General features: G+C 35.2%; 1 protein-coding gene and 1 non-coding gene across 4 annotated transcripts in view; both read left to right on the top strand.

Annotated features, from left to right (window-relative positions):
- The window catches only part of LOC123674481 (A disintegrin and metalloproteinase with thrombospondin motifs 9), a 278,970-nt gene that overhangs the window by 219,366 nt on the left and 36,300 nt on the right, over positions 1 to 23,304 (top strand). For all 3 annotated transcript variants that reach the window (XM_045609366.1, XM_045609364.1, XM_045609365.1), the window contains exons 8-13: positions 16,055 to 16,359; positions 16,413 to 16,518; positions 16,570 to 16,648; positions 16,721 to 16,858; positions 17,325 to 17,474; positions 23,032 to 23,185. In XM_045609366.1, the coding sequence (XP_045465322.1) occupies positions 16,055 to 16,359; positions 16,413 to 16,518; positions 16,570 to 16,648; positions 16,721 to 16,858; positions 17,325 to 17,474; positions 23,032 to 23,185 (932 nt within the window). The remainder of the gene's footprint in view (positions 1 to 16,054; positions 16,360 to 16,412; positions 16,519 to 16,569; positions 16,649 to 16,720; positions 16,859 to 17,324; positions 17,475 to 23,031; positions 23,186 to 23,304) is intronic.
- Positions 20,957 to 21,029, top strand: Trnat-agu. Its single transcript has one exon. It is a non-coding gene; the product is annotated as a tRNA-Thr (tRNA).

Raw genomic sequence — 23,304 nt, 5'->3', positions numbered from 1 at the left:
TTATATTCTCAAAATCAATTATACAGGGTGATTCACCGGGATCTATTAGACGTTAATGGAAAACTAACCATCATTTTGAGCTGAAAATTTGCATATTTGGGTTTGAGACATAGATCTTTCTCTCTAAAATATTTTCAGATCTCTACAACTTCCGGTTATACTGGAAACATACTACTACTTCCTTATTTCAAATGGCACTCTGAGTAGATTATTGCATCATTACTTAGCTTTTTTAATGACAATTTCGGGAATACGCCATACATTTGATAAAAACTCAACGGTTCATGAGTTAATGAAATTCTTATGGAAAAAATGATGGCTATGAGGATTCACATTTTTTCTAATGTTTCGGCAGAACAAGCTGTCTTCGAAAAAAATTTTTTTCTTTCTGCAAATGCGTAGTATTATAAGACTGTTTGCGGTTTGGACCAAAAATGTACGGGGTGTTCATAGGAGTTCATGAACTTGGACAACTAAAATTCATCAAAACTCTAGATTTTCAAATTAGAACCTATATGTTTTATTACTTCAATCGATTCTACTTTTAAAAATAGTGGGGGTTACTTAAGCATACAATGATAAGGTAAATACTGTTCTACAGGGTGCTCCTAAATTGGAGGTACAAACGAAAATGATAGATTCCTTGAATCATTTCAAGAAAAAAATTCCTAAAAACATAGGCCTATGAACGCTTTGTTTTCGAGATAAAGAGTATTGAAATATGATTTTTCTCATGATACTTTCCTTCACAAAATATTAAACTCAACTTTGGCATGGATATTCCAATTTGATATTTTTATTGAGTGATATGCTAATTTTGACAGCAAATCTTCTCCTTCTTCTCTTTTATTCGAATATTCTAGTAGATTCAATAAATTTTTATTTACCGGGTGTTTTTTGGGTTGAATCATATTTATTAATATTCCTAGGCCGAACCTGAAAAAAATATAAAATAATATCAGTTACTATGTTTGTATGAAGTAGCGTCCCAAATTTAATGAAAATGTAAAGGGTGGTTCGAAAGTTATGGGTAATTGAAGAAATTGACAAAATCAATAAAACACTCTGTATCTTGATTATAAAGAGAGAAAGACTATTCAATTATAGGTTATTCTGACTCGCCTCTGTGCCCATGTATCTGTATCTATCTTCTTCTTTCGACAATTTAACAAAGAATCACCTCGTATAATATCGAAATTTCATACCCCTCCGCCACTGGTTCAATGAATATTGAACTTCAGTGGGTCAAATCTTATTCTGAAATACGCTGTAATTAATAGTTGAATCTTGACAAACTACAAATATGACTATTGACCAGCCGGACAATTTTCTGCAAAGGAGACTTTTCAGCTCATTTAGAGACAGCACAATGGACTAAACTATCTGCCTATTTTAGTGTTTTGAATCATCGGAATTTACTATTGTTTTTTTGTAGATTATATATATTCAGTTTATGTCATTTAGTAAAGTCACCATATTTTTGTTGAAACCTACGTTTTGCTTTTGTCAATGAATGACTGATATTATTCTATAGATTTATCCTATTATTCGGAACTTAAGGATAAGGAAGGCACAATCAAGAGAAGAGTTTGCGGAAGTCATCGCCAACCTTCGATAGAAGACGGCACCTAAAGAAGAAGATTCGGAACTTTTTCCAAGATTCTGATTTTCTATTTCCAAGAATTGATAATTTCAAGAGCTTATTGTATCCTACCTATTCTCAAGAAAGTTACTGTTTCTTTTGTATTCAATCTCAAATCAAAGAATCGAAGTATAGGGTAGATAGAGGACACTGAGGCGAGACAGAATAATCTATATTTGAAGGGTCTATCTCTCTTTATAATCTAGATGCGAGTGTTTGATTGATTTTGTCAATTTCTTCAATCACACATAACATTCAAACTACTCTTTATGTTTATTATTATATTTATAGACCCTTCAAATATAGGTTATTCTAACTCGCCTCAGTGTCCTCTATCTACCCTTAATTTTTTCCAATTTACCAATGAATCACCTCGTATAATATCAAAATTTCAAACCCCGTCTGCCACTGGTTCAATGAATATTGAACAAGTTGTCGTAACCTCAGCAGATTAGTCGATCGTATCATTAGAGATCGTAGCAATAACTCTATCTATCTACCTATCCATCAAAATCCAGCTCATTCCGTCAATTACGCCGGATTTTCAGTGGGTTTTTCGGCCGAAAAATCCGCCGTATTTCCCTTTTTTGGACAAGGCTCCTTTCGTCCCGCGTGATCACCGGATCGAGATCCGAGCACGCATGCATATTCATCGCACCCCGTGGCTAAACGATTTCACTTGTCAACTGCTCGTAAACTAAGGCGGCGGCGGCCCTCTCGAAGCCCCGAATCGCCACTTACCGGGAAAAGTGATCGGCCCGCTTTTAAAAGGAGCATCCATAATCGCATTGAAATGATTCCTTGACGGTTCGCATCTGTGGGATCGTGACGTGAACGATGCAGGATTGTACCGGCTCCGATCGACGAACAATTCAATAATTCATCGTTAAATTTTCTTAAGATGGAACACCACCATGTAACGTTCTCGTGATCTGGCAACATTTCCCAGAAGAGGAGGGAGAAAAATAATCTGTGGTGTTTCCAAAACGACTGTATGATCAGTAGAAGTTAGGAGTATTACAATAGTTCCAACTTTCGTCGAAAGGAAGTACTCACCAGTCCTTTTTAAAAATGTTCACGAAATTAGAGTTTTTCCTCCTTTGTAATGATTTTTTTACGAATGTTTTAAAATACATCAGTGCTTTGTTGGGATACCATATCATATCATATTTTGCTAAAAACGAAAAGTTATCAAAAATATCATTTTTTTTCCATCTGCATATTAAAAATATTGAAAGACTACAATGAAGATTATTGTTTAAAGAAATTATGTGGAGACCTCATAAAAAACGGTGATTTGTAAGAAGAAATATCCCTAATTTCGTTTTGAACTGAGCAACAACGTGGTGGTGTTCCCTCAAGAGGGATTACCACCGCGTGATTTTTCGCGTATCAGTAAAACTTCCCATTCCCATTTTGTGAAAAACGAAAAATTACCAAAATTTTTTTTTTCATTCGCGATTCAAAAATATTCACTTTCTTCCATGTAGATTATTGTTCAAGGAAATTATGTGAAAACCCTATGAAAATCGATAATATGAAAGAAGAAATATCTCTAATTTCGTTTTTTAACTGAGCAATCACATGGTGGTGTTCCCTCTCAAGAACATATTTCGGGAACCATTTCAATCATTAATATTTTCGTGTTTTTGAAAATTTTTTGACAGCAGAAATGATTTTTGCTTCAGCATCGCTATGAACGATGATTTAACAGATGTCCACAAAATTACAGTTTTGCCTCTTTTCTAATTGTTAATTTGTAGTTTCCTGTCGTAATTGGCAGAATCAAAGTAATTATATATATTCAGTTTATGTCATTTATTGAAGTCACCATATTTAAGTTGAAACCTGCGTTTTACTTTCGTCTCAAATTTTGTCAATAAATAACTGATATTATTCTATAGATTTATTCTATCATATTATTCCGAATCCTTCTTAAGATTCTGATCTTCTATTTCAGAGACTTAATAATTTCAAGAGCTTATTGTATCTTTCAAAAAAGTCACTGTTTTTTTTTTATTCAATCTCAAATCATCGAAAATCAGCTTTTCAAATTAAAAAAATTTCAACTCAAAAGTCTCTCTTTACAGATTATGTTATTTTTTAATCATTTCTACGACGTAAAACATTCTGAAGAATAGAGTAGATAGAGGACACTGAGGCGAGTCAGAATAATCTTTATTTGAACGGTTTATCTCTCTTTATGATCAAGATACAAAGTGTTTGATTGATTTTGTAAATTTCCTTAATCACCCATAACTTTCAAACCACTCTTTTTATTCATTATAATATTTATAGACCCTTCAAATATAGTTTATTCTGACTCACTGACAAACTGAAGAATAGAACGAATATTCTACAATTAAAAGGAGATTTTTATGTGTCAAATTATTATCGATACGGTCCTGTTTTTTCCGAATTGAATTATACAGCCAGGGGGTCAACACCTGCTTGGGAGTACGTATTGCAAAGAGCATTCGCATAAGCCAGCGGTCCAATCCTTTTGGCAATGAAAAAAATAAAAAATTTTACGACCTTATTGTTTTAGTTCTTGTTTTCGTTTTTTATCGGGTCCTTTGTGTAATCCTTATGCTGCTCAGATTCACGAAGTTATGTCATCCGAGAGTAGTTCCTTATATAGTATTACCACGGTTCTGTATTCTGTTCCCGACTTTTGGCCATTGGGTGGCCAATGCATTGAAATGGTACATTTCCGGTAGGACAGGATTATGCAACATCAAAATTCCTGCGAATTTTTTGCTCCTCTTCATATATGGTCAAGAGTTGTCTTGGTTGAGTTTATTGAAAATGTATTTTTCAGTTAGTGGTTAGTGCTGAATTCGATTAGTTCCAAGTTGAACGGCTTGTTTGGCTTATCTTATACAGATATGCCATAAGATGCGACTTATAAGTAGTATTACATAAAAGGTTGTACAACAATCTCATCAAAAAAGTGCAATCGTCCAGCATATCTCAAATCGATATCTTCCTATCGACCTTTATAGATTAGTCCACAACTTATTATAGAATTAATTCAAAATCTTTCAGAATATGAAACATAAGAACGATTTAAATAAAGGGTGTTTTTTTCGAGGTATATAACTTTATGTTGGCATTACTGTTCAAGATGGTGACCGATTTAACAGCTGTCAAGTGATTTATTCTCAGATTGGTTTGGCAATTCATCATGAATAGACTCACGCCTGAACAACGCTTGAAAATAGTGTAATTTTATTTCGAAAATAATGGTTCTGTGCGGAATACGTATCGCGCACTACGTCCATTTTATTTTGTTTAGCGATGAAGCGCACTTCTGGTTGAATGACTATATCAACAAACAAAACTGCTGCATTTGGAGTGAAGCTAATCCTCAAGTGTATGTCGAAACACCGTTACATCCAGAAAAACTGACTGTTCGGTGCGCTTTATGGGCTAGTGTAATCATTGGTCCATACTTCTTCACAAACGATGATGGCCAGAACGTTACAGTCAATGGTGAATGGTGATCGGTATAGAGCCATAATTACTTACTTTTTCATTCCTGAATTGAACAACCATGATGTCCAGGAGCTGTGGTTCCAACAAGACGGCGCAACATGTCACACAGCTCGTGCCACAATCGATTTATTGAAAGACATGTTTGGTGACCGCCTAATTTCACGTTTTGGACCTGTGAATTGGCCTCCAAGATCTTTTGATTTTAACACCGCTAGACTACTTTCTGTGGGGCTATGTAAAGTCATTGGTCTATGCGGATAAGCCACAAACCCTTGATCATTTGGAAGACAACATTCGCCGTGTTATTGCCGATATACGGCCACAAATGTTCGAAAAAGTAATCGAAAATTGAACGTCCAGATTGGACCTCATCCGAGCCAACCGTGGCGGTCATATGCCAGAAATCATATTTGAAATGTAATGCCACAAGATTATCTTGCGGATAAATAAAATTCATGTCAATCGAATAATCCATCGTTGTTTTATTGCAATTTAAAGTTCTATAGCTCTAAAAAAACACCCTTCATTATAACTCTTAATTTGATTGCAATAAAAAAATTGAAAAACAAAGGATCACACCAATGGATTCTACCCAACAAAGTGCTTGTAGAATGTTTCTGTTTCATGTTCATAGCACCAGTTATAAAGAAGTTATGAGAATTTCCAATTTCACTCCATTTTCCAATTTCCCTTTATATATGTATGTAGGTTGAAAACAGTCGAACTTAAAAGGTTGTAGTTTCCACCAAATTAATTATCTCAAAAACGAGCTAGAGAATGTGCCAGTCATTTTCTTCTAGCCCAAAGGGATTTTGAGATCTCCTCACTATAGTGAGTGACAGAATTTGGAGCAAACGATATATAAAATAAAAATAAAAATACTAAAGAAATAACGAATCCACAGAATTGTCTTTTTCCACATTTACCACTCCGTCTAGTTAGAGAAATTAGAGAATGTTCGATAGCAACAAGTCTTCTTGTTCTATTCCTATTTTAAAATGTCGAAATATTACACATAGCATATGTCGATCATAAAACAGAACTGTCCCCTTTGAAATTATCGAATCAGTCTCCTCACAGTCCAATAATTTTGGCAGACGAATTAACGATCCGTAAACAAACATATTGCAAGAGAAATTTTATGCGTTTCGAACGCGTTCAAGGACTAGTGAGAGTTTGTTTCCGAAATAAAAATAAAACTCGAACAGAAATAGATCGATAACTAGATGACATGAAATATTTAGGACACAAATAAATGTCTGTGATTTGAAAAAAAATCGCTATATGTTGTTTGGTCGGGTGACTACTACACTACTAATACTAATTATTGTCTTTATTGAAACAGAACACAGAATTACAATGACATTATGAAAAAGTGGCAGAGTTTAGTAAAATACTACTCTTACACTCAACTGTGATATTATCGAAATACCAATGATAAACACGAACAAAACAAAATATATTTATTATAATGAGAAACGGTTTTACTTCAAAGTATTGATTTTGATTTTTTTTTTTTTTACTTTTACTCCCTATACTTAATTAAGCCGATGTTGCTTTTATGGGTCTAACGATGAATCAGTTGAACGCTAGCAGAATGCTGGTGTCAAATTTATCAACAATCTAAGGAAGTTCAATCACGTCAGTTAATTCAAACAAGACCTAAATTCATTGACCATCAAACAACGCCGCATTTGGCACACGATGCTCTTGGGGTAGAATGTTTAGGAATCGCGGGACCTATGTATTTACATTGCAATCTGCGATTTCTTGGAGATGCCGTTCGTCAGACAAGAGCGCTTGATAATTTCACTTTGAGAATAGCTGCACATCTCACCAATTTTTCCCATAATAGTTTTTCAGCGTGTTTTCCGTAATTTTGGAATCTTGTTCCAACAGAAATAATTCAAAAGCCGTCTCTCGGTTCGTTTAAGCTTAGTCTTAAAAGGTATTTAGCTGGTACAAATCTTAATATATGAGTCCTCATATTTTTTTTTTAGAAACAGTTCTTCAGATAGATCTCTCCCCTCTTCCCATTTTATTTATGTTCATTTTGAATATTAACATCCCGACTTTTGCCTATACGCGTAGGATTTCTCCTCGCCGTCGGCTTCTCACTCCTCGCTAAGAGCAACATTCACTCAATCCCAGATATTTAAAATATCAGAAGGGTAGAGCTCGGTCGTGTCCGGTCCTTGTGGTCCCCCTGGTTCTCGTCGAACTTCTGGTCCTAGGAATTTTCTCACCGTCCTTGCAGTACCTAAAAGAACAGCTTTTTGCATTATACATATCACAAATATACTCACTAAGTCCTAGTTGCTTGATATTTCTCTTGAGGTTTTTTGGTACTATTCCTGTTGTTGTGATGATAATTGGAATAGTTCTCGATAACATTCCCCACTGCCGCTTTTTTTGAAATTCGAGGTCCCGATATTTTGAAATTTTTTCGACCTCTTTTTGACGCATGTTGTTGTTATTTGGTATTGATACGTCGATGAGTATTGCTGTCTTTTGATGTTTATCCACTAGCAGTATATCTGGCCTTTTGTCAGGGACTGTTTTATCAGTCAAAACTGTACGATCCCAGTACAGTTTATAGCGTTCGTTTTCCAGGATGGTTTCCGGTTGGTACTTGTAGTATGGCACTTTTTCAGAATGAATTAGTTTTAATTTGGTTGTCATTTCTTGGTGCAGTATCTTTCCTATTGCATCGTGTCTTTCTTTATATTCATTTCCTGCAAACATTTGACATCCTCCCGTGATATGTTGGAATTTCTCATTCGTTAGACACCCATAATGGCATCGATCGTCAGTAATAGTTCGATCTTTTATGATATGCTTGCAGTAGTTTCTCGTTGAGATCACTTGATCTTGGATGGCTAAAAGAAATCCTTCCGTTTATGGATAAATCGCACCTGATGTGAGCCAATAGTTCGACGCTTCAATGTCGACATGATCCTGGTTCACCTCATTAAAATATCGTCCATGTAGGGGCTTTTCTCTCCATCTTTGCAATTTTTCTTGGATTGTCTGGTGGTTGTATGACAATTACTTCTTGTTCAGTTGATTCGTCTGCTTGACACAGTACTTTGTAGACCTCTGACGTGACTAATTTGTCTCTGAAGTATGTTCGTAGGCATTCAATTTGCCCATGGGCAAGTTGCCCATGATGTCTAGCAGACCTCTGCCTCCTTTATTCCTCGGCAGTGTCGTCCTCTCAATGCTTCTTTTCGGATAGAGCTTGTGTGCTTTCGTCATCAAGGTCCTCATTTTGCGTTGCAGGTTTTCTATATCTGTTTTGCTCCATGGAATTATATCAAAAGAGTATGTTAGAATTGAACATGCATATGTATTGATAGCTCTCGTCATGTTCTTGCTGTTGAGGTTTTTTTTTAAAATTTTGTTGATTCTCCTAATAAACTCAGTTGTTAAGTCTTCCTTCATTTTTTTGATGGTTTATTCGTCGGTTTTGTTTCATTCCTAGGTATTTATAAAGATCGTCCGATTTCATTGCTTCTATCTCATATCCATTGGAAAGAGCGATCGGTACATCTTGGATATTTCCTCGCACTACGCTAAAAGTACGACTTTTCCAGTCCGAATTTCATCCCCACGTCTTTCGAAAAATTTTCCACCAGTTTGACCACAATTTGTAAGTGGTTTTTGTTGCCTGTTATAAGTTTTAGGTCATCCATGTACAGCAAATGATTGAGTACAATAGTATTTCTATTTCCTTTGACATTTAAACCTTTTTCAGTAGCATTCAGTTGTTTAGAAAGGGGGTTCAGCGCCAAGCAGAATCATAAGGGACTCAATGAATCTCCTTAGAAAATTCCCCTATTTATTGGAATCTCTTTAGTAGTTATGTTCGCCGTAGAGAGTTCGATATTCGTTCTTCAGTTGCACATTGCACACTTCAGAAAATTCATTGCAATTGGATCGATCTTGTATATTTCCAAAACTTTTGTCAGCCACCCATGTGAAATAGAGTCGAAGGCCTTCTTATAGTCAAAATATGTCATAAAAGATTTGTGTGTTTTTTGAAGGCTTGGTTGCATATGCACATTATTATTATTATTTCATTCTCCTTGTCCAGTATTCAGTCAGGAATAATCCATATTTTTGTCAAGATTTCTTTTATTTATATGAAATTTGAAAAACTCAAACTGTTACAACATTAATTTGTAGACTATTCTGTAAAGGTAGACATCGCTTGGCGATTACTCGCCTTTGCACTTTGTTAACAAACTGTTGTGCAATCCTTTATGCAATAACGAGTTCTAATAATATCAACGTACTCGTAGATTGATCATTTCCTTCAAAAAACTACTTTGTTAAGCGGAAAAACTATGTCGTAGGATTCAAAAGATATAATATCAACCATAGTAAATCAAGAGCGCTTCACCGCGAAGACTTCTCGAATATCACTCTCTCCGTCTTAATATCCCAGACAGCATGGCGCTGGCCACCTAGCTGGTCCTTCGACTGGTAGACGGCATCCGTTCCACTTCTCCGCACTCGTCGCTCCAAAAGAAGTTCTAGTCGTCGCTTAAGGTTGATCGACCGTCCGAGAAGTCCTTGCAAAGAACACACAAGAATGTCTTACCAGTATTTTCGATCCAGATAAATATCAAGTGACAAGTCTGGCCAAGATCGTTCTAAATTGATTGATTAGCAGATAGTTGATATAATTAAGCGATTTGTTTGCCCTTGATAACGCTGAGGAATGTAGTACAGGCACGATAGTATCGACTTAAAAACATCATTAGTCTGATTAATAATTTTTTTTGTTTGTATCGGAATTAACATTACCAGTTACTTTTTACCTAGTTTTTTCATCAAAAATACAAAAAATAATACATACATCATTTCTTATTATGGCGCAGTTAGTTCCAATTTATTGTGATAAATTCGAATAGCAAATACAATTCTACTTTATTCGATTCCATAGTTATTTTTGTCGAATTTCGAATCAAATATCAGGAATTCCGTTGATTCGGAAATTATTCGAGGTGAATTTAGATGGCATGAATTATTGAATCACCAATTCACTTTTTTGATTTAATGATTCTGAAGTATTTGAGAAATATCTTTTTGCCAGGATGTCTAGAAATACTGGTGAGTTCAGTGATTAGATTTTGACGATTTTATTCAAGATGATTTTGGTGATGCCAACTTGGGATTGCCGATACTCAAAAGCTAAGAGATCACTTAAGAATTTTTCAACAAGAACTCTCTTTTTCAATACCTATGTTCGTTCATATAGGAACTACATGATAGTTTTGTCATTTCATTTTTAAACATAAATGTAGTAGAAACTTGAACACAAATTCACTCGAAAATTGCATTCAAATAATAAAAATTCACTATGAACTTGGTGGATCTGTTAAAGGTACATTTCGCAAATTTTCAGACCTCCTAAAGCCGCTATTTTGAATTTGGTGAATAAATTTGAGTTGACAGACTCGGAACATAATGTGCCAACATCAACACGTGTTCCAAGTTCCAAGTGAAAACATCGCAGCCACAAACCATAGTGTTTAAGAAGATCCTTGTCAGAACCTCGACGTTCTCAACAATTGAGGTTATACACAACAATCAGGATCAACTGGTGCAACAATTGAAGCCGATCATTCACATCGTCGTAGATTCTCTCAATTCGTTCAAGGACCACCCGTTGGTTTTTTTGAAAAAATCTCCTTTTCCTACAACAGCTATAAAAAGTAGCGTATTCTTCATAGCTTACTGAATTTCAAAACTATTCATTGCTCATACTGTGAGAAATATTATTCCTCACAGCACTTTGCCCACACCTCGCTTCATAGGCCAATAACATTGGGTTTTTTAAAAGTCGTTTCTATGGAAATGCAAGAATTGAACAGATACTGTCAACGAAGGCAATTTTGAATTGAATCAGGACAATATAACTTGTATTACTTGAAATTGTTCACTTGTAGGAACAGTATAGTGTGCAATATTTAGAGAAACTCCTTTCTCTAACTCGCTTTTCAGGCTCGTGCCACAAATTTCCACAATCGTGAGAAAAGTTCAACTTTCCCCACTTGTTGCACAACATTACAGAAAAAGGATATTTTAATTTTTTAGGCTTCGTCAACAAGCAAAATTGTCAAAAATTTTGCTGAAAATGCGGTCTGGGTTGTCGGAATTGAAAAAAAATTCATTTAAAAATTCGTATTGTGAACTGAGTTGAATACTGAAGATAATAAGAAGTCTATATGATATTTAGTTCATTCTCAATATCAAATTCAAAAATCAAAATAATGTTTTCAGTCTCTTGAGGGTGGATGGGTAGATTAAGTTCCCTTCGACGTGGCCGTTGATAATGATAACGTACAAGATATTGCGCATAATAAGATATGTTAGCAAATAACTGCACATAATATTGGGAAAGTACCGATATTCCACTAAGTTTCGAATCGGGAATTATTGATAATTCCTTCTTGAATTCACATTCAAGGGTTATTTGATAATATTTAATAATATTTCTGGGGCTGCAGCCCCAGCGAGATCCGAATCTTCAAGTCTCAAGATTCTTTCATTCGAAAGTAATCGTGTATAGGACGGACAAAATCGACGAATTTGTCATAGAGAAATTGTGCTATTGAAATAGTAGTAAGCACTTAGCAGAAAAAAATTGTTTTAATACTGAAATAACCTAAATATTCAACCAGAACAAAACAGTACTATTATGAAAGACCAAGAGTGGAAAAGAGAATAGGACAACGATGCTGTAAATACATAGCTCCAAGACTTCAGTCAAAAATATCACGGAATATAAGAGAAATAAGAAAGAAAGAAAAAATAAAAACTCGTTAATTGATCAAACATGTATCAACAGAATTATAAACTTTTCATGAATTGAATTAGTAGTCTTTTGAGATGAGATGAGTGTTTATGAGAAAAATTTCCCAAATCAGATCAAATACCCGAATTTGATTGTGGAATAATGGTGGAAACAGCCGTATTTCATTTGTTGCTGCCGTCAGAATCAAATTTTTATTTTATAGCTGTAAATAGTTATTCCAGAGATAACTCAAAGTTTATTTTCAATTTGTACTTATTGTTTTTGAATGAGCATTATTATTATTATTGTGATAAAATGATAGAGCAATACTTTCAGGAACAAGTGCAAAAAACAAACTCAACTATTCCTCTTATACTGGAAACAACGTACTGATCAAACGCTGTGAAGAAACATTCACGAAATAAATCTTAACACCTACTCTGAAGAAATATTGATGAATGTCAAAACGATTCAAAACTTATGTGCGGTGCGGATGAGCAACAACTAGCCCATTATGCAAAATGGTAGCTTGTATACCTAATCCAGCTAATGTACCAGCGCTAGTTTATGGTCGACGCACCTTCTTCGCCGTTTATCCTAATCTAATGGATGCTACGTCAGCGAAAATATCCCATCGTTATGTTATGACCATAACTCAACATTAACCTCGATTATTTCGATGGTATGAGTTCATCAACGTTTAGAGGTTATAAAGTTCTGCCAACTGGATTTCTCAATTCGTTTTAATACAATGGGCGGGGTGCAGACCCACGGTGGGATGGAGAGGCCATTAAGTTAGATATCTCATTTGCAAAGTACCTGAGTAAGGGTCATTAGGGTACGAGAAGAGTAAAAATCATTCTGGGAACAATCCTATCATTCATTCTAGGACGTCAAACACGGAAATGGGAAAGTTTTTGATTTATTTGCGACTGGAAGAATATAGTGAAGACATCAGCTTCGTGTTCTACATCTAATAATGAATTATGAGTTTCCTCAAGGGAGGTTGTTCTTCGTAACGTTCCAATCCCAAGAAAGTTGCTTTTAGAAAATGAACAACGATATTAGAATACATTAACCTGAATTTTTAACTCCCTCTTGAATTACATTTATGATAATATAAACCTGAGAAGGAGTTTTATTGAAGTTAATTGACACATGAAAGAATTTTACTAAACCTGAAATATGTTTCTACAAGATGGATAACTCTCAAAAAGCTACTGCTCCAAAATAAATCCGTTCCTCCTGGTGGGGTTATTAATTGTTGAATGTAAATATTAATGTGAACACTTACCTAGAATCCAACACAATTCTCGCCGATACATTGAATTTTAAAACTGAAATTCAGCTAGTAATGGCTGAAATCTAAAACAACGTACGTATTTTTCCATAAGTCTCAACAATTATTGAAAATCTTCCCGAAAATTATCTCTGTTCCTTCCTCTAGATTCGCGCTCCAGTAGCGGATTTATCGGCGACCAACCACGTACGATGAATTGACAAATTACCGGAGCTTGGCAAATTCCAGTAGCGTAACATGATTTGGTACTTCATCGGGGGTCCGTATTGGGGCCATTGTTATTTATCCTTTTCATTTATGATCTCCCGGAAGTTGGTACAATTTCACACCTTTGTGTTTAATTTTTTCAGTAAAATTTTGCTGAAGAATGATTTCAACCTTTACATTATTATTGCAATCATGTGTATTTCTTTTTTTTGTATTCTTTCATATGGGAATAAATGAAGCATCCTCCGAACATTTTAAGGGGGGCTATGAGAAATATTTTTATTGGAAATTTTGGTAGTGCATTATTTTGTTCATGAAGTTTAGCCCATCGTAGTGGAACCAAAATGTACCTAGCTACTGCTGCACTTTACACCAATAAATTGTCTATTTTATTGTGATTTCAAAAAGGTATCACACAAGTCATTTGTTATTCAAAGAAAAAAGATATGGCTGTTTTTATCCAAATGGGTACGTTTCTGACAAAATCAAGTTTGTCAATTCTGTTAAGAAATCTTCGATGTTGCATTGCTTAGTGAACAATGGCAATTGTTTACGTGCGAAAATATTACTCGCATAATTATTCACCTCAACGAAATTCAATTTTGCCGGCAAATTTTGCGGAAGCATTATGCAGATCCAAATTTTTTTAATAAGATCATTTGAAGCGCCGAGTCTTCCTGTACCAAGGATATTGCATTATATTATGCATTGTATTATCAATTAATCAAAGAAGATTGTGCCCTGAAAATTGAACAGATCTTTTTTTTCAGAAAATTGAGTGTTCCGTTTTACAAGTTCCAAAATGGTGGATGCGTCGGTTAAACTTAATGGTTATGTCGTACACAAATTGACAATCCTTACGTTGTATAGGATGCATTACTAATTTAATAATTTTATAATTTCAATATATACAAGGTGAGTCAAAAATGTGTACCGAGTTTTCTGAGGGTTAATTGAGGAATAAGTACAGTTTGATAAATAAACTTATGGCCCAAAAAATGGCATATTAAGGGAGATATATATGATAAATTTGAAAAAAAATTTTCCGCATAACTTCTAAACGGTGAATACCACAAGATTGAAATTTCATGATATTATTACAAAAGCTGGTTTTAGAGGGTGCGTGGTGATTTTTTTTGAACAACTCCCATGATTATCGATGAATCTCGCGATGAATGAATCTGCTGACATCATGTGACTACAAAAACTCAAATATCTCGAGTTCCTTACATTTTCAATAAAATAAACATTAATTTATTTCTCTTAAAATATATTCGTTTTCTTTTCAATATCAAAATTGTAAATCCGTTTATATACGCAAAATCATTAACAACTCGGATGCATGTGTTGTCGCGAAAATATTGATATTCCACTTGAATTGGCTCTAGTGAAGCCAACTCGAAATTTTGAGAAAACCTCGAAATTGTTCTTCATCAACAAGCAGAATTTTAACTCGATCGGATCTATTTGGTCACTGAAATATTAATTTTTTTTTTATGTTCTGCTCGAATTTTTTCTGGTTTTGAAGACATGAGATTTTGAATGATGCTCGATGAAACTTTTAATAATAATAATAATTTATTCATCATCATTTTCGGTATTTGACATCGATTTGCGGAATCTCATCTCAATCGAATTCGAATGCTTGTAATTATCTGAGCCTATACTAACATTCGATTCCGGGAGAAGCGGTTACTCGATATGCGGTTGAAACTTCAACTTCCTCGGTAGCTCAGTCGTGGGAAGTAAAGTTCTTACTTCAGTATTTCATTAAAATTAAATGAATGCTAATAATAATTACAACTACCATAAAATAAACCGCATATTTTTCATTTAAAGAATAAAGGAGCTTCCATCTAAAAACTATTTTGACTATTTTGGATCCAACGTTTTATGTTTAACGTTTATGTTTTATGTACTATCACAAATATTACTTGATCAAGAAGGTGTTGCTTCCTGTGAAAATTATTCTTCATACAATTTTTGTGGCTCTTCATCAAATGTCGTCAAAGATCTTATTCCACTATTGGCATATTATACTTGTTCATTATTTCTACATAATTTGCACTTTTCAATTTTCATTGTTGAGGAATCGCCTGCCGCAACATAAAAAAAAATCTGTTCATTTCTTTCTAATTATGCCTGGTCTACAGATTTTTTTCTGATAGTTTTTAGAAGGGGGAGGGAGTAAATCTTCAAAATCAGACTCAAGCATGAGCTACATGAAAAAAGTTCAGTTCAGACATTTCGAGTTCAGACACAACGTACAACATACAGACTTGAAAAAAAAAACGAAACAAGTTTGGCATATACTTCTAAATATGAACTATAACTAATTCATGGAGTAGCAGAATACAGGTTCAGACACGTTGCGCAATATGATATTCAAACTCAAAACTGTTTGAAGAAGTTTGATTTCAAACCAAACCTAAAGATACAGAAATCAAGTCAAGTCGAACTTTTTTACATAAAAAGTTTGATTTTTTTTTTGACTTGGATGCATCTCTAAAGAGAAGAGTATTGGAGACTTGCAATGATGCAACTGAGATGAATAGATGATTTTTTTTAGCTATCCATAAAATAATGCTCCATATTTTTTCAGTGACTGAGGAAGATATCAACAGTGAAACTGAAGAAGAGTTCCCAATAGCTCTCGACCTCCATAATCCAATCCATAACCTAGTGAAACGCAGCACCACCAAATTCTCCAAAATAGGTAATCAAAGTATTCATATCAGGAAGAAACGCGAAGAAGAAGAAGACTATATAATGTTAGAAGGAGACGAGGAAAACGAAGAAATCGAACCATCTCAGTATTACGTAAAAGTTTTAGTCGTTGCAGATAGATCTATGATAGAATACTACGGAAACGAGCTCCACCATTACATTCTTACCCTTATGGCACAGGTAAAAAGTTCTTCTGTAGAAATTTCTACCTCTATGATTCATTATTTCCCCAGACCTCCCGTTTATACAAGCATCCAAGTATAGGAAACGCAATTTCAGTATCCGTCATGGAAATAAAGATATTGAAAAAACAAGATTTTCAATCACCATCATCTCAAGGTAAATCTGAAACTTTATTTTTTTTTCGTTCGTCAGTTTGGAATGTTGCAGGTACCTTGGCCAAATTCTGCAGATGGAGAACTGCCAATACAGCCCATTCCAACCATGACGTAGCTGTATTATTGACCAGGTCAGTTAAAAAAATTTGAAGAATAAAAAAGAAATGGAGAATACATTCTCTAAATTGTTTTTTTCATACTAGGCAAGAATGGGAGGAGGGTGTTACTCTTGGAGTTGCAAGAATGGGATCCATGTGCTCCACCGAAAGTTGTGCTGTTGCTGTAGATAAAGGACTGCCGACAACATATACAATAGCACATGAAATTGGACACACTTTGAAGTAAGATTCATTTTAAGAGGGAACACCACCACGTGGTTGCTCAGTTCAAAAAGAAATTAGCGATATTTCTTCTTACAAATCACCGATTTCTATGAGGTTTCCATATAAAATCCTCAAACAATGATCTAATGGAAGAAATATTTTCGATTTGTGAATGAAAAAAAACATATAAAAATTCTGGTAACTTTTCGTTTTTGAAGTTGATGATATTTACTTTGTACAAAGCACTGACATGTTGTCTTCTACTCATTTGCTCAGAAAAAAAAAATGAAGTGAATGTATAACTTCGTACACAGTTTGGTCATCGCAGGAGCGCCAAAAAGGAAATGAATGGGTACCAAAGTTTGTCTGATACGCGAAAAACCACGTGGTGGTAATCCCTCTTAAAACACCAAGAAAATAACCAATCAAATATTTATGCACCGTTCACCGAATAAGCTTACCTAACCAATCATTTTCCTTTTAGCATGCCTCATGATACCAACGAAAAAGGGACATGTAGTAATTACAACAAAGGAGAAAGTGAGAAATACATAATGACCCACTCCTTGGAGAAGGACATCAAACCATGGATGTGGTCTCCTTGTTCCAGGAATTTTGTTACTGAGTTTGTAAGGTAAACAGAGTTCATTTCAATTTCAACACACAAATAAATACAAATTATAAAAAGGCTTTCGGAGACTTTGCTCAAATTTTTTATATGTTGTAGATGATGATGTGATGATGTCTTCATTGCATCATCACCCTAAGTTCAACCGTGGATCAGCTGTATGAAAAATTGATGTTTACTCGATTTGGATTCTATATTCCAAAAAGTTTCTTCACAATGGCCATTTGAAATTTTTGGAATAACATTTTGTTGTCGTTATTAAAAATTCTAATGTATACTAACTGACAAAGAAACTGCAACACCCAGAAGGAGCTGTTAAAATTCAATTTTTTTTTTTTTTTGGTGAAGCATAGATAGTATAGCAAGGAGTAAATGATTGAAATTTGGAGAAAAAAACGAAAGGTTTATAATTTTTTTAATAGATTTATTGATAATGTGCTTTTCCACCGCTATTATCTCTACACTCCCAAACACTTCTCGGCATCGATGCAATAAGATGGTATATTTCTTCTTGAGGGATACTATCCCAAGCTAGCTGTACTTCATGTCTCAGAGCCGCCAAAGTCTGTGGGGGATGGCGAAATTACCAAGCCTTCTACCCATGATGTCCCAAACATGCTCTATGGGCGACAGCTTGGGGGATCTGGGCGGCCATGGCAAAATATTCACAAGGCGTTGATTCGAAAAAGTTTTAACTAACTTTGGCAACATGAGGTCGGGCATTATCTTGCTGAAATATTGGATTCTCGAGCCGGTTAAGCCAAGGGAGAACGTATGGCTCCACTATTTCTTGAAGGTAACGCAGCGTTGTCATGTTACCTCGAATAAAGGCTAAAGGTAACCAACTTGCATGTGCAATAGCACCCCATACCATAACCCCTACTGTCCGGTGTACATGACGCTCAAGATCAAACTGAGGTTCACGTCTTTCTCCCCGACGGCGTCTAATCCTTCTTCGGCCATCATGTGCACCCAAAGAGAATCGAGATTCATCAGAAAAGACGACCTGATGCCATTCCACATTCCAATGTTGACGTTCTCTGCACCACCGTAATCGTTGCCGGCGATGCTCAACCGCCAGAGGTAACACAAGAAGGTGTAGAGCTAAGTTACAGGATGGCTTGTTCTCCTAACCACACTCATCAGCCGAAGATCGAGTTGTCGCAAATCGATCTCTAATGTCCATAAGTCTTAGACATCGATCTTGAACTTCATTTGTGCTCCTACGATGTCCAGTGCCTACTCTTCTTCGATTCTGGGCATTATCAAACCTCGCTTGATAACATCTCATAACAGTAGTTGGATTTCTGGTCGTACGTGAATTCTCGAAATGACAACCCCACCTCCCGTAAACCAATAATTTGACCTCTTTCAAATTCACTTAGCTGGCGATGAATTCCGCGTACACGTGCTCTAGACATTTCAACAACAACTAAATATCGACTTTGGATCTCCCCGAACAGCTGGTTCGTTGTAAATTTAAAAACGACTACAATATTTAATTAACAAAAATTGTTTACATGAAAAACCTTTACGATTTTTTTTCTCCAAATTCAATCATTTACTCCTTGCTATCCTTTCAATGTTTTACCAAAAAAAATTAAAATTTGAACAGCGCCTTCTGGGTGTTGCAGTTTCTTTGTCAGTTACTATAAAGGAGAATCAACAAATTTATATTAAAGTTCAGGTCGAGTGAAAATGATAAACGAAATTCGATCCAGGTGAGCTGAAACTTACCTGAAATGGGGATCTACATCTCATGAACTTCCTTGATATCTTACTGAATACCGAGACACGTGACCCAATTATTCATCTCAAAAAAACTCGAGTCTAATACTGGATGCGATTAACTCACATACCTTTTTCTAGACGTCCTAGACTGGTCACCATTGAAAAACGAGAAATGACACGATTCAACGAACATTTTTCGAATAACTGGGTCGTCAGATCTCCTTAGATAGACCGAAAGATAAAATCCATCCTCTCAATCTTCGGAGTATGACCATCGTACGTTTCGTTTTTTTCCCTGCATTGGTCAGAATCGTCACGTACCTCGTTCATGTTAAGGAGAAAAACGCGACATACATTGAATTATTCATTCTTGGAAGTTGATAGTGGAAGTTCATCGTTTGAATGTACCAACTATACCATAACACTTGGAAGCAATTTGTACAAGTGCCGATCGGAAAATATTTATGACGCTCACTTGCTGAGATAGAATCATGATTTTCCCAGTTTCAACATTCATATTGGAACAGACAAATGGGAAAATTGTCTATCAGTCGAATCACCTTAAATTTTGATATAAGCTGTAGTAAAAAGAAATCCATTATTTTTTCATGAAAAACAAGGCTTTAATTATTTTAGTTAAAATGATCCGATTCAGGTCAAACATACATCGTTTTGTTCGATAACTTGTTTCCGTTTTTAAGGTACTATCAGCCATCTTCAGTACCACTAAAACCAAAAGGAAGAGTGACTCGAGCAACAATTCGTGACCTCAGTATGTCAGCCGCTTACTCGTCAAAAATATTTTGTTTCCACCATCAAAGCTAAGAGACATAACATAAGTTCTCGAAAATGTTGATAGCGAAGGATGCAAAATCAATAGCAACCAGTCTGCGAATCGTGCGACCAGCTGAGTATAAACAAAAAACCAGACAGTAACAAGGAATGAAGGAAAATGAAACGATGTACGAATAAAAACATAAATTATAGTCATAAAAATAACAAAATAGAGGTATTGAGAATAAGGTAAACAAGGTCAGCAAACAGGTAGTCGGCAATCAGTATATGCTAAAAAAGTCATTACAATCTCTTGAACTGGGGGATGTAGTTTTTGTTCAAATTTAAGTTTGTGTGTATGTTCAAACAATTATCGTTCATCGATATTCCATCCTAAATATGAATATTTTCCAAGAAATCTAACTCTATGTAATTCTTCTTATTTGCCTGGTCTGCAGCAAAATTCTCGATTCTCTTGTGGGCTAAAAGAGTGCCGCTGAACGAAATATGGTTCTTCCAATGTATTTGACAGTGTAATCATCACACTTAAGTTTGTAGACGGCACCTTTTTCAAGGGTACTTGTTCTGTCCTTGGCGTTGCTTGAATATCTATCCCAAAGTGTTAAATAGCCTCGTGGAAATCTCAATATCCGGGCAAGTACTAAAACACTACTGATTTTATTGTTAATGAAAGGCAGGGAAATGCATGTTTTGGTAGAGGTGCCATCAGCAACGGAAGGGTATGTTCAACAAGTTTCTCCACTTTAGTTTTCTTATCAGAACCAGAATTGCGCGTGATTGGCTTTCATAGTATCAGGTCCAGAATCACTTTTTACATTAATAATGGTTTAACGTCTGTATATTAATAACATATTAAATTAATTTCATGGCATTCAGACAATTTTTCAATTCCGGAAAAAGTACCTCCCCGAGCGGGGCTCGAACCCGCAACCTCCGAATTACTAGTCCGACGCTCTTCAACTTCCTCGATAGCTCAACGGCGAGAGCGTCGGACTAGTCATTCGGAGGTTGCGGGTTCGAGCCCCGCTCGGGGAGGTACTTTTTCCGGAATTGAAAAATTGTCTGAATGCCGTGAAATTAATTTGATATACTATCTACATTGTCAGCCGCCTGTTAAACTGTAATACATAGGGTATTTTTTCCTTTCTAGTTTTCATCTTTGACGCGTGCTCAAACTAAACTGAGTTAACCAATCACAAAACTGTCAAGAAAATTTTTGTAGTACAAAATCTCATATTTCTAAGGCCATCTGGAGGAAACTGTTCGACTCATACAACGCGAGATAAAAATAACTGAAGCCATCTATTGTAAAAATAATGGATTTCATTTTAGTACACCTAAAATGTTTCAGTAGATGATCAGAAAAGATTAAATATCTGCGGATTTTTCTAGAACAGAATTTTCTAATTTATATATTGAAAGAAATGCGTCTAGGTACCTACTCGCGTGAAGTTAACGAAAAGTTGGAAGCAATCATTCTGAAACAACGTAAGGCATTTAGTGCCTATTATTCCAAGACGAATCTTTTCAAGCCCCATTGTAGTTTTTGAGAAATGAGCAGTTGAAGTTTTTGGGCTCCAACTTCACACTTACCACCAGCATTTCCAAAAACCCCATCACAGATTTTCGATACTCTAAGCTAAAAATTTTCCCTCATTTTCTTTCTTACTTTCTTACTGTCCTAATCAATAGACTCAGACTTCTTAAATCAGGATTTCAAGTCTAAGTAAGCTACTGATTTTCTGGACTTTTTATCGAATTATTCCATCCGAACACAATTGTTTCATATTTAACAATCTATTCAGAGAAACTTAAATATTTCGATACAAGTATTGCAAAAGCAGTTTGCTGAAAATATATAAATGAATTGAACTCTTATTTTCAAAATAATCCTACTACCGAACGTTACCACATCGAAGCTTACTTGGCACTGATCTCAGATGCATTAGAGGAACTAGACAAGAAACACAGATTAATAAAATAACTGATCTATGTTTCCTTAGTCGCGAAGAATAAACAACAAGGCGTGCCAAAAGAAAGTAAAAAACATTTCGGTCTCACAAAGGTCAATGTCTGAGCTTGTGCCAATCTCCTAAGTGCAGGACTTGAATACCATTAGGTATTATGCAAGTTATTTACATGCTAATCATATGTCTGGCTGCTAGACGGCATGAGGAACGGTTAAATTCGCAAATATTTATCGGTATTCAATCAACGGATGACAACTTCAGATTTCTATGAAAAGGCTGAATATTACGAGGGTTTTCCGATAAATATCCCAACAATTTTTCGAACAATTGCATCGACCTATTCTTCATGGGATGCTTTTTTAAATCGAATATATTTATGTCTACTTATTACTAGCGATTATTACTTATTACTATTTTGCGATTTGAGCAAAGCCTTTGATTGCGTGTTTCTTATTCATAAACTCAAACGGTATGGATTTCATCAGGGTGCCATTGAACTTATATGTTCATATCTGTGGAACAGAAAGCAGTGTGTTGACTTGGGGGGTTGATTATCCAGTTTATTGGATGTTATAATTGGTGTGCCTCAGGGATCTGTTCTTGGACCAATCTCATTTAATATTCACATCAATGATATTATCGTTTGTGATCCAAACGCTGATCTTGTGTTTTTCGCTGATGATACCACAGCTCTGAAGAGAGCAGCGAGTAAAGCTCATTTAGAGCGTCTCATGAGGGTTTTACAGTAATCAGTTCAAACTTAATGAGTTAATGTTTTTATTTTTTGAAAATCATTGAATATTTAAGATTTAAGAATTTTTTTTAATTCAATCGTTGCCCTGATCTAAATAATAATTCTTACGAACTATTCAATGTGAATTGAGAAGCCACTTTCCTGAAATGTACCGTTTTCAAACAGTTCTAATGAAAAAAATTAAGCCTTTAGCTTAGCACTATCTTTCGGTACCACAAAATACCAAATTGTGGTGGTAAAAAGGTGCAATCGGGATTGAATCAACACCTGCAGTGGAATCGAACAAATATTTCATTCTTTTTCGATATTACAGGTCTAAGAGAGCGAAATGTCTTTTAAAACATCCCACAACTAACTTTCTGTCGACAGAGCTAGCAGACATTCCGCCTGGTGAAATTTATGGTGTTAAGGAGCAATGCATGTACGAATTCAGTAGAGACTCTACTCATTGTTTTCAATCACATGAGGTATGTATTGAAAAATAAGGCTTTATTAGACGCTCGACTCGCAATCTCATTCATATTTAATGAATTCATTCATTATCACTTTATAGATGGAAATTGACAAAAAAAATATCATAAAAGAA

The sequence above is a fragment of the Harmonia axyridis genome, chromosome 3 (genome assembly GCF_914767665.1).
Source record: "Harmonia axyridis chromosome 3, icHarAxyr1.1, whole genome shotgun sequence".
Taxonomy (NCBI): Eukaryota; Metazoa; Arthropoda; class Insecta; order Coleoptera; family Coccinellidae; genus Harmonia; species Harmonia axyridis.
Note: the sequence above shows the minus strand (reverse complement) of the source record. Positions and strands in the feature narration are given on the sequence as shown.